Source organism: Alligator sinensis, unplaced genomic scaffold (assembly GCF_000455745.1).
Source record: "Alligator sinensis unplaced genomic scaffold, ASM45574v1 scaffold868_1, whole genome shotgun sequence".
In the NCBI taxonomy this organism is placed as follows: Eukaryota; Metazoa; Chordata; order Crocodylia; family Alligatoridae; genus Alligator; species Alligator sinensis.
In genome coordinates, this window is record NW_005843155.1 from 31779 (window position 1) to 43909 (window position 12131).

The following is a 12131-nucleotide window of genomic DNA, read 5'->3' on the forward strand; positions in this document are numbered from 1 at the left end:
CTTTCCCTCTGAGCATGATAGGCCAGAGTCTCTTCCAACTGTGGGAGCTGCCGTGGACATAGGTGTCTAAACACAATCCTATTCCACTCTGAAATCCAGTAACGCCTCTGCTTTTGTAACATGCTGGCCGCATCTACATGTGTGCTTTAATGCGCATTAACTTATTTTAATGCACATTAAAGCGTCACAGAAAACCTATGTGCTTTTGTGAAGGTGCATTAACATAGGCTGATGTGCCTTTTTCTAGTACCTCACAAAGGAGGTAAAAAATGTAAGGCACAATAGCAAAAGTGCATTAGTGAACGTGTAGATGAGCCTGATGTTGCTTAGCTTATGCCTGAGTCAGAAGAGCAGGGGGCAGGAGGAAGAGGGCTGTTCTCAGTGGGGGCAGACGACAGGACAAGGAGCAATGGGCACAAGCTGCAGCAAGGGAAGTTGAGGTTGGATATTATGAAAAACTTTCTTGCTAGGAGGGTGGTGAAGCACTGGAGCAGGCTCCCCAGAGAGGTGGTGGACTCTCCATCCTTGGAGGTGTTGAAGACCCAGGTAGACAAAGCCTTGTCTGGGAGGATGTAGTTGGGGCTGGTCCTGCTTGGAGCAGGGGGTTGGACTAGATGTGACCCCCTGAGGTCCCTTCCAACCCTCATTTCTTATATGATTTCATAATTCTCTGAATAAGCCGTCAGCTTGCTCCGTGCTTGACTGAAGCCATGACTCGGACAAGCTGCCCACCTGTTGCATTAGCAGGTTTTGAGGACCTGAAATGCAATAGGGTCACACTTAGGTGCCCAAGACAGCTTAGGATCTGGCCTTGTAACTTATAAACCAGCTGGGCTGGTGCAATCCCTGAATCTTCCCATTCCTTTGGCCCACGGGTGTACTGGGCTGCTCTGTCAGGCTGTGGCATGCCCCCAAATGCCAGGAATTGCCCCCTGCAGTGACTCATTCTCACGCTTGCACATAGACTTCATTTTCTGTGATGGTGCCTTGCAGGGGATCTTAACGTTAGAAGCATTTTGTGTTCATGCCAGAAGCAACCGCCATTTGCACTCCCACCAGGCTCTCTGGGGTTTTGGTTCTGTTTAATACCCCATTTTTTTTTGCACTGACTGACACAGTTGATGTCCCGCAAATATTTGCTCTGAGATGAACATTTGCAGCTAACTCCTATAACATTTGCATGTGGAGTATCTAAATGTGCATGGGCTGTGCTCTAAACAGCAGACAGCAGAGCTTGGGAATATACCTCCGTGCCCAATTGCAAAGCATCCTCTTGCTGGCTGCCAATTTCTCTGATGATGTCATTATGATGTCACCCACAAAGAACTGCCATGCGGACAAATGAGGTCGCAGACCGCCAGGTGTGAACCTACCTGTGGAAAAGGCAGAGAAGCAGCAGAGGCAGCAGCTTCCAGGCCTGAGATCCCTGCCTGTGTGCAGGAGAGTCCCTGGTGAGGCTGAACCGGGGAGGGGAAAGATGAAAACAACAGAAGACGGTCTAGAGAGAATCGCTTCTCTGCACTTTCTGTGACGCAGAAGCAGCTCTCCGGGATAATTACCTGCCCACTCGGAGCGAGTGTCAGCCTCCCCGGCTCTCTTTCTTGAGCGTGCTGTCATCATCCTGTAAGGACATGCATTTTTTCTCTCAATACCCCAGGGGAATCCAGAACTAAGTAATACGGTTCCTGCTAACCCTTTGCAGGGCAGCTGTGTCCGGAGGAATAAGACTTCACGAGGCTTTTTCACCTCGGAAGAAGTCCTGCTGCTCCTGCCTGTAAATTGGGGGCCTGAAGACATATTGCAGGGCACTGGGTAGGGCAGCGGGAGCCAGAAGCAGGGGACACCTGCCCTGACGCGGGTAGAGGCAGCTCAGAGATTGCAGCGTGACTGAGAAACAGAAGTGCGGTTATAGAGAGCCCCCACCAGCTTTTCAAGCTAGGCCACGAAAATACAGGCGGCTGCATGGAACAGCTGACAATTATAGTCATAGACAAGGAGGGTAGGAAGGGAGCTCAGGAGGTCACATCTAGTGCAACCCCTGCTCCAAGCAGGACCAGCCCCAGCTACATCATCCCAGACACGGCTTTGTCTACTCAGGTCTTCAAAACCTCCAAGGATGGAGACTGCACCACCTTTCTGGGGAGCCTGTTCCAGTGCTTCACCACCCTCCTCATGAGGAAGTTTTTCCTAATATCCAACCTCAGCTTCCCTTGCTGCAGCTTGAGCCCATTGCTCCTTGTCCTGTCATCTGCCCCCACTGAGAACAGTCCAGCTCCATCCTCTTTGCAGCCGCCCTGCAGGGAGGTGAAGGCTGCTATTCAATCCCCCTCAGTCTTCCCTTCTGCAGACTAAATCAGCCCATTTCCCTCAGCCTCTCCTCACAAGTCCTGTCCCCCAGCCCCACAACCATTTTCATTGCCCACCGCTGGACTCTCTCCAATGTGTCCACATCCTTCTTGCAGTGGGGAGCCCACAGCTGGACACAGGACTCCAGATGTGGCCTCCCCAGTGCAATCACGTCCCTCCATCTGCTGGCAACACTTCTCCCAATGCAACCCAGGATGCCGGTAGCCTTCTTGGCACCAAGGGCACACTGCTGGCTCCTGTTCAGCTCCTTATCCCCTGTCACTCCCAGGTCCTTTACTGCCCAGCCAGTCGGTCCCCAGCCTGCACCGGTGTGTAGGATCCTTCTCGTTAGGCTCAGCAGAGCAAGGCTGATGCTGCGGCAGAATGACAGGTTGCCTGTCCTGCAGGCACACGGTGTCTATTTATACTGAGCAGTGGTGCAGCAGCCACCCCTTGAACCCCAGTGTGCCCCGAGGCATCTCTACAGCACCTCATTCAGCTCCTCATCCTAGTCAGCCCTAAGGGGGTCGGTGCTGAGGCCTCCAGCTGTGAGGCAGGGGCATGAAGTCCCCTGCTTCTCCATGCGGGCCGTTGATCATCAGTGCTAACGACTGACCGGGGTTTCTAAAACTTTCCACTGTAGTGGCAGTCTGAGGCAGGTCTATTTATCATACCTTGATGGTGGGGCTAGGCCCATCAGGACCTGCAAACCCCACCTTGGTGGCAGGATGGAGGCCACTAAATGTACAGCTAATTCCCTGGGACACCAGGAGCAGAAGTGCAGGTGGCAGGTTCATAACGAGTGTGCAAAGGGCAGAAAACACCAGCTAGCACCCATTGCCCCTTGAATGCGTCTGAGGAGCTTGTCTAGCTTGGAAGACCCATTGATTTGGCCCCGACACTGCTCAGACCACAAGGACTCATGCGGCTCCTTCCAGTCCAGTATCGAGTCAAAGTCCCCAAGGTCCCCAGCCTGTCCTTTCCCCCTGCGTGATGGCAGGCATGAGCTAACCCCACACTGGTCTGTGTTTCAGGATGGGCTTGTGAAGACGAACATGGAGAAGCTGACCTTCTACGCCCTGTCGGCTCCGGAGAAGCTGGACCGCATTGGTGCATACCTCTCGGAGAGGCTGATCCGAGACGTCAGCAGGCACCGCTATGGGTAAGGACACCCACCCTGTAGCTATATAGGGCGATAGCTGTGGTAGCTACCACGCGGGTGCAGACAGTGAGCACCCGGAAAGACCTGGGGCAGGGTCTGGGCGGAGGGGGGCAGTTCATTGCTCAGAGTGCTGATCGGTACCCGTTCATGTGGGTCATGCCTGCCACCGTGTTGTGTTGCCTTAGCAGCTATATGCACACAAAGTCGCGCCAAGACATATACCCTGTGACTCTCTAGTCGTGTGGATGCAGCATATGGCTCCAAACCCAGTTCTTGGGTGAGTACCCATGAGGGAGGGCTTGGCCAGGGCTGTGGCCGGGCTTCACGTGAGCTGAAATGCGAGCTGAAGTTCTCCCTGCTTCTTCCGAATCAGCAGCAGGTTTGTGGACTTCGTGGAGCTGGAGGTGGGAATGCAGTCATGAAGGATCTCATCCAAACCTTTACTCCTGCACTTACAGGGAGATGCTCTGATCCAGGTGACAATCCAGTGCAGACAGAGGGCTGGCTTCTCCCTGCCTGGCTCCTTGGCTGGCCGTTCAGCACGGGGCTAATGGCACACTGGATTCAAGGGTATTTTGGTGCCGTAGCACAGTTCACACTCCCTTTGCACAGGTGCAAACCGAGGGGCAGGCTACAAGGCAGAGGAGGAAGGTCAAGACCACAATGTGAGATCCACGAGGCAGCCGTTATCACTAGGGTTGATTTGACACCTCTTTTGGAGATAATGTATATCAGAGGAAGCAAACCTCGCTGCATTTCATTTATTCTTGCTATGTTGCAGCTTTCTGGCTAAGCCAGCTGCTGGGATTCAGTCTTCTCATCTCTGTCTCCCTTCTTCGCAGTACAGTGGTGGGGGCTGGGGTTGTTTACCGAGGGGCTCTCATTTCTAGCAGCACTGATTAAGGATGCCGAATGCTAGAGGAGCACGAGAGGAATCTCTTTGATATAATGCCGAGATTTATTCCCCTTGTCTCGTGAACAAAGCCCAAGCAGACAAAGTGTCTTTGCTTCGCAGTGTGAAGTTCAGTCTGCCTTTTATCCTCTGTGGGGAAGGGAGGTAGACGCACTTCTAAGAAGGATAGTAGTTGACGGGGGGAAAAAATGGAAAGCTTCATGCACATCAGGCGTCATCGGGACTGACAAAGCGCCTGAAAGCAGTGCCTGATGTTATCCAGTTAAGCAGCTGTTAATAGGACTCTGTTTGTTGCACAGGAAAAAGACTCTAAGAGAGTCTGACATCTAAAGCCAGGCTCTCTGGGGAATATTTCTTTCCCCCTCCTGCGGCAGAGGCACCTCTTTGACTCAAAGCAGTCTGGGAATTTCCCATGGAAGTGCCCGATCCAAAGCTTTTTTCTTCAACCTTTGAAATCAGCTCAGTACAACAGCTCCTGTTGCAGGTCACACCAGCCGGGGCTGACACGCTTCCACAAGCTTTTCTCACGCCACGACCGAAATGACTGAGCAGCCCCGGGAGATCGGCAGAGCGCAGCTCCTGTCTCATGAAAAGAAAGTTTATTGTTGATCCCCGACTCGTCCTCCCAATTCATGGCATCAGATGAGGATAACATCAGCGGGAGCCACCATCCCTGAATAGCAACCTAGACATGGGTTGTTGATTTGTCTAGCTGCGTCTTTAAAACTTCCAAGGATAGAGACACCACCACCTCTCTGGGTAACCTGTCCCAGTGCTTCACCACCCTCCCGGTGAGAAAGTTTTTCCTAATATCTAACCTCAACTTCCCTTGCTGCAGCTTGAGCCCATTGCTCCTTGTTCATCATCTGCCCCCACTGAGAACAGCCCAGCTCCATCCTCTTTGTAGACCCCTGCAGGGAGTTGAAGGCTGCTATTCAATCCCCTCCATCCTAAATAAACCCAGTTCCTTCAGCCTCTCCTCAGTCATCAGTCATGTGCCCTAATGTGTGTGGCACCTTGAAGGGCTTGCACCCTGATTGAGAATCACTGCTGTACACCCAAGGGAGACAGAGGAGATCAAGCCAGCCCCTTCCAGCCCCATACAAACTACCGTATTTACCCGAATGCAAATCAATTTAAGGTGACCCCCCTCAATTACTAGATTCTAGCCATGGAAAATAACACCTCATTGCCGGGAGTTGTTGGAAGCAGAATAGGAGCCAATGTGCAGCGTGTGGGTCATGGTGCAGGGAGACACAGTGCAGACAGGCCTGTGCCACGGCCATGGCAGGATCTGTTCTTTGCTGCAGAGCTGAGAGCAGCTGTGTGGCACCCTTTGGGGAGCAGCAGGACAGCGAGCGTGCATGCATCTCTGTGGGCAGCGAGCTGCCTTCTGCAGAAATCTCTTTGTGCTCGTTCCCCCTCCAGGGGTGGGCCTGGAGGGATGACCATTGGGGACCCAGTGCTAGATACCCCACCGGGCACACCCAGCCTGTCCTAGGGTCTCCACAGATGCCATTAACCCTAAGACCCTGCCTTGCACTTAAATGTCTCCTTCTATATGCCGACTTCTGGGCTGGGGCCAAGATCCTCGCTGCTGTGCTATTCCTTTGCTCAGCAGGTAGAGCTTGGCCCTTGGCACTGGTGTTTTCAGGGAGTTTTGCTGTAGCAGACCTCTTTAGCGTCCAAATCCACTGAGCAGAAACCCGTCTTACAAGGGTGTGCGGGACTCTCTCCCGCATGCATTCATTTCCCGGGCTTTGCAATGCTTTCCCTGTGCAGCCCCCTTCTTGCAAATGGAGCCAGTGCCCAGAGATGCCCAGTGCCTGATTTCCCTTTAGCCCAGCCTGCTGCATTTCCAAGGGTGCATCCTTCTCATCCTTACGCAGGAAAGGGGCTAAGGGGATAAAAAAGGAGCTGAACAGGGAGCTTCAGGAAAGACTGGGGGCAAAGAGAGATGTACAGGCAGTAGAAGCAGGGGGCAGCCACCAAGGAGGCATACACCACCCTGGCGCGCTATTGCAGGGAGTCAGGCAGGCTGAGGCAGGGCTGGAGCTTAGGCTGGCTACAACAATCAAGGACAATGAAAAGTCTTTCTACAGATACATAGCGAGCAAAAAGAAACTGCAGGACAAATCAGGGCAGTTGGTGGTTGATGCAGACAAAAAGGCAGAGCTCTTCAATGAGGTCTTCGCTTCGGTATTGCTAAGTACCGGCCAAGACAATCCCCCACCTTGAGCATAGGTAGATGTCCAAAAGGCACCAGACCACCAAAGGTTAGTGTTGACTTCAAGAGCACTTGGAGGGCCTGGATGGGTACAAGTCAGCCAGCCCGGCCGACCTCCATCCACCGGTGCTGAAGGAATTGGCCAGTGTCATTGCTGAGCCACCGGCACAGCTGTTTGAGCTCTCGTGGTGCTCCGGCCAGGTCCCTGAGGACTGGAAAAGGGCCAACGTGGTGCCCATTTTTAAGAAGAGGAGAAGGAATGAGCTGGGTAACTTTAGGCCGACCTGGACAGGTTGGATCAATGGGCAGAACGTAATAGGATGCAATTCAACAAGATAAATGCAAAGTGCTCCACCTGGGGAGGAGGAACCCCCTGCACACCTACAGGCTGGGGGATGGATGTCCTCCTCAGCAGTTCAGGGGCTGAGAGAGATCTTGGAGTCATCATTGACTCCAAGATGAACACAAGCCGGCAGTGCAACGAGGCCATCAACAGAGCCAATCGCACCTTGTCGTGCATTAGCAGATGCATGACCAACAGAGCGAGGGAGGTGATGTTGCTGCCTGTAACCTAGACAACCCAATCCAGGAGGTATCATTAGTCCAGATGTGACATGTAGGTTAAGCAATTAGTTGCACTTTCCTTAAAGAGATCCACGAGGGTCTGTCCCGGGGAGCAGGCACTTTACCAGGTGCCTGCCGGACCTTTACCGGCAGCACGATCCCTCCAGGTGCCTTCCCTTCATGAGACCTGTGAAATGGAAATGGAGCTTTCTTTCCATTTGTCCCCATGCTGCTCTCCGACGGCCGCGGCTCATCTCTGTTGGGCACAAACGCAAGCCTCTAGAACAGCATTCATAGCGACTTCGTCCACTGATCCCTAAATACTTCACAGCCATTAATAAAAAGTTTCAGGACTTCCTCGGGAGCCTGATTAAGCACCGTGCTGCGTTCCAGCGTCCCCCCTCGGTCGGGCTGAGAATAGGGAGAATAAGGGAAAATGAATAGAGAGAATAAGGGAAAATTCTCCCTATGCCAGCTCTGAGCTTTCCTTTCTTTCTTGACCATGGAAAACTCCTGGAGCAATTCTTCCATTGGGGCAGCGTGGTTTGAACACTCTGGATCCTTGCTTGAAATCTCTGGGTTTATCTTGTGTATCACGTGCAGGTGTTTGCCCACCTAACAGCGCTAATTTTTTAGCATGACATGGCACGCCTTAAAAAAAAAAGGATTTCACAGCACCTGGTTGAGAATCACTGCTGTACAGCCCTGGGAGACGTGGGAGAGCAAGCTGGCCCCTCCTAGCCCCAGACAAACTACCGTATTGACCTGAATCCAAGACAACTTTGAATTTAAGGCCACCTGCCAATTATCCAATTCTAGATATGGACAATTATACATTTGCTCTAAATTTCCATGTCTAAAATTGAATGATTGGAGGGTTTTCTTAAATTCATCACCCCTCCCCATTGGGGGGGGGGCAGACAATGTGACCCGCCAAGTGCCTGTGCCCCCAGAAGCTGTGCCCCTTGCTGCCTGCCCCCATTGCTATTGCCACTCCGGGCCTGCTCCCCTGCCACCATCCCATCTGCCACCACTTACCCTGTGCAGCTTCCTCTCTGCTTATCCCGCAGGCATTGGCCCCTTGCCCTGAGACAGCACTCAAATCTAAGACATGGATTTTCCCCCACGTTAAATGGGGGTGAAGGGGGGTGTCATCTTGTATTCGAGGAAATATGGTACATGGGCCACCTTAGGGCTGTAGGTTTTCTTGGATCCTAATTGTGGCCTGACACACTTCAGTTCCACCTGCTATCGCCCCCATATAGCATTCAACCTGTAGTCTCTCCCTGCCTTGGGTTCCCATTGATTCAACGATGATGCACAGCACGGCTCTTGCTCGCAGGGGTGCCGAGAGGATAAAGGCATTCAAGTTTGCAATGGGCTCAGATATGAAGGTCATTACACCCACAACGTGACACGTGGCACGGTCCTGATCATTGTCAAGCACAGATGAGATCACGGCCGATGTGCTTTTCTTTCTAACGGGGTGTTTTCATTCCAAAGCTGTGTTTTCATCACTTCTGACTCCCAGCGCCTGAGCTGCTAATGAGCCGTGAGCCGGAGTGCTGCAGAGACCTCACCATGAATGCAGAGCGCTTTAGATGTGCCCATGGCTGGAGATGGGGGCCAGTGTCTCAGGGGTGTAAAAGCTTTTGGGTCTTGCCACAATGGTGCCTTCTTTCTGCTTGGCTAGATGATGCCAGGAGCATGGCAGCAGATTAGTTTCCTCCATCTGTGTTGTGGGTCGGACTGGACTAGACGACCTGTGAGGTCCCTTCCAGCCCTTCTGTTTCGCAGACTCTCCTTCCTCCTCCATATACCCTCTCACTGGATTGTACAAGCATTTTAGTCTGCAGAGGAGAAGACTGAGGGGGGATTGAATAGCAGCCTTCACCTCCCTGCAGGGGGGCTGCAAAGAGGATGGAGCTGGGCTGTTCTCAGTGGGGTCAGATGATGAATAAGGAGCAATGGGCTCAGGTTGCAGCAAGGAAAGTTGAGGTTGGATATTAGGAAAGACTTTCTTACTAGGAGTGTGGTGAAGCACTGGACCAGGTTACCCAGAGAGGTGGTGGACTCTCATCCTTGGAGGTTTTGAAGCCCCAGGTAGACAAAGCCTTGGCTGGGATGATGTAGTCGGGGCTGGTCCTGCTTGGAGCAGGGGGTTGGACTAGCTGTGTCCTCCTGAGCTCCCTTCAACCCTCATTTTCTCTGACTCTAAGATTTGCAGTTGCTCAGTGCAGCCGCCTTTATTTTCATGGCGTAGCTTGAAAGGCTGGAGGGGGTTTTCTGTAACCACAGTTCTGTGTCTCTGAGCTGGCTCTCTCTGCAAAGCAGCCTGCTGGGGATACCGGGCCAGCTCCTTCGCTGGTGTAAATTGCCGGAGTGAATGTTGAAATGCACCCACCAAGGACCAAGCCGTATTTGTCATTCCCTTTAAATTTGGGCTGGGATAGTGCCCGTCCCTGCGTCTGGGGGCACTCAAGCAATTCCCCGTGTGCCCGTCTCTCCTGTAAGTAACCAGCCGGAGGCACGAAGCAGATCCCAGCACGGCCCCGGCTCACAGACACGTTCCCTGCCGCTTGAAGCAAGAGATTCAATTTGTCTGGGAAACGCAGTGTGACACAAAACACATTCTGGAATTGCAGTCTAATCAGGCCAGCGCCCCGGGAACGCGCCGCCAATAAAGATTCATCTCCGGGAGCTCAAAGGTCCTGTGCTCTCTTCTTGCCTGTTGCAACATGGGAGCATTAGAGAAAATGACTCAGTAAGTGGCCCTGCCGCCCGGCGGTGACAGCTTGCTGCAGACAGCTTCGCCAGCAGCTGGGCTGCTTTTCCAGCAGGCACTTTCTAGTGGCAAATCGCTCATAGATAACAGGGAATCGCTGCATAGGAACATAGGAAGTGCCACGTGCCGGGGTCCGTCGTGCCCAGCCTCCTGTGTCGCACGGCGGCAGAGAGCCGAGGGCAGAAGGGAGTGAACTGGGTCTGACTGGGGTTTTTTCCCCCTGTTCCTCTCCCTCGCAGCCTCCAGCATTGAGGGTCCCGGAAGGTCCGATGCGGGGGCCGTGCCCCTCACTCCCATGCTCAATAGTGATCGATGCCCCCTTCCTCCAAGCCCGTGTCCAGCCCTTGGTGGATCTGGCTGGACTCTCAGCTTCTCATCTGGTGGCCACGAGCCCCATGCTTTAATGCCATGCTGGGTGGAAAAGTACTCCCTTGTGTTAGTTTAAAACTTACTGCCTCCTCGTTTCATGTTGTGACCCCTTGTTCTTGTCTGGTGAGAGACAGTCAATAGTAAATCCCTAGTGACTTTCTCTTTAGCATTTAGTATGCTGTAAACCCTTCTCATAGCATCTCTTTTCTACCCTGAACAGGCCTGGCCCCTTTATTCTCTCCTCCTAGGGAAGCCTGTCGGTACCACTCATCATCCTTGTGCATCTCTGTACCTTCTCTTAGTCCTTCTGTATCCTTTTGGAGGTGCAGGTACAGGACTCAAGGTGTGGATGCAGCGTGGGTTTATATATAAAGGGGGATCATGGCACTTTCCATTTTATTTACAAGACCCGTAACAGTACTAACGCTGGGGGCTGATGCTGGGCTGTGCCATGCCGGCCTTGGTGCAGAAGAGCTGCTGGGGAGTTCGCCTTCCCCTCGCTTTCCATCGGAGGTGGGGGCTGGTCCCCTGGAGTGGGATGCAGCCTTTTTATCCAGGTGTTGTTTTGGAAATGGCTCCTGGTCGCAGCACGGTCTGGCTTTGCAAGGTTAAAGCGGTAGTGGTTTATTCAGCCCTTTCCACAAGAGGCTTGTTACAGGGCAGGCTTTCTTCCTGCAAGGAGACAAACCACTGGTTCCCTCCCGCTGACTTCCTTTTGGGCTCTGCTCCGTCTCCCCGCAGGTATGTGTGCATTGCTATGGAGGCGCTGGACCAGTTGCTGATGGCCTGCCACTGCCAGAGCATCAACCTCTTTGTGGAGAGCTTCCTCAAGATGGTAGCCAAGCTGCTGGAGTCGGAGAAGCCCAACCTGCAGATCCTGGGGACCAACTCGGTACGTAGCAGCCCATCCATTGCATCTGTCGCGGGCATCCCTTAGCCATCCTGACTCTGCCCATCACAGTATGCCACTGGAGACCCAGCCCCACAGGGCAAAATGGCTTTGATCAGGATCTGGCCTTCCCTCCTTTGGCCACGTCTTTGAGTCACAGTGCGAAGTGGGGCGGCTCAGCACGGCAGACCCCCGTTGGGAGAGGGGCTGGGCTGGAGCAGTGGGGTTGGGAGCTTGCAGGGCGGGATGGAGGAGCATTAACAGGTGGTGTCTGGAACAGCTGGGTATTCCTCAGGCTGGATGCATCTGCCTGGCTCCTGGCTCCTTGTCTGAAACCTTGTTCCTAGTTCCCAGCCCCAGTCTGGATCCCAGTTTCTAGCCCGGGCTTGTAACGCTCTAGTGTCAAGCCCCGGCTGCTCACGTCCTGGCTGTCCCCTGGACGTGCCTATATGATGCATGCGTGTCTGGTTGTCACTCAGCTCTCTGGTTCTGGCCACTTCTGCGGCCGCAGCGAGACAGGGTCGGTCTCTGCAGTGCTTCGTCCTAGATGAGAGTTGGGGTGGAGCAGAGCAGTGGGTTTATGATCTCCACCGCCCGAAACCCAAAGCCTTCACACCCCGCTCTTCAGCGCTAATTGTATTAAATTGGCAGTGACTGGAGCGTCTGTCGGCAAAGCTGTTCATCCACGGGCAGCTCAGAAGAAGCAAGATAATGGACAGGTCAATCTGAACGAGCACAGGGCTGCTGGGAGTGGCCCCACGTGGTACGGCAGCGCCGGCACTGACGGTAGCGATGCTGCCGTCACGTTGTGGAGGGCAGCTGCTTGCCGGTGTCGCTCGGACCCTCGCAGCGGCAGGGGAGGTAGGACCGAGGATT

At 53.4% G+C, this 12131-nt stretch overlaps 1 protein-coding gene across 13 annotated transcripts in view; it reads left to right on the forward strand.

Moving 5' to 3' along the window:
* Positions 1-1491: 1491 nt before the first annotated feature.
* EFR3B (EFR3 homolog B) overlaps positions 1492-12131 on the forward strand; it is a 60202-nt gene continuing 49562 nt past the window's right edge. For 3 of the 13 annotated variants that reach the window (XR_003092164.1, XR_003092165.1, XM_025194069.1), the window contains exons 1-3: positions 1506-1623; positions 3381-3508; positions 11108-11258. Coding sequence is in view for 5 of the 13 variants with exons in the window: in XM_025194069.1 (XP_025049854.1) it covers positions 3402-3508; positions 11108-11258 (258 nt within the window). In the remaining 8 variants the exon portion in view is untranslated. Of the gene's footprint in view, positions 1624-3380; positions 3509-11107; positions 11259-12131 lie in introns of all 13 variants that reach the window. The other 10 variants (XR_003092159.1, XR_003092160.1, XM_025194067.1 and 7 more) reach the window with 7 other exon arrangements.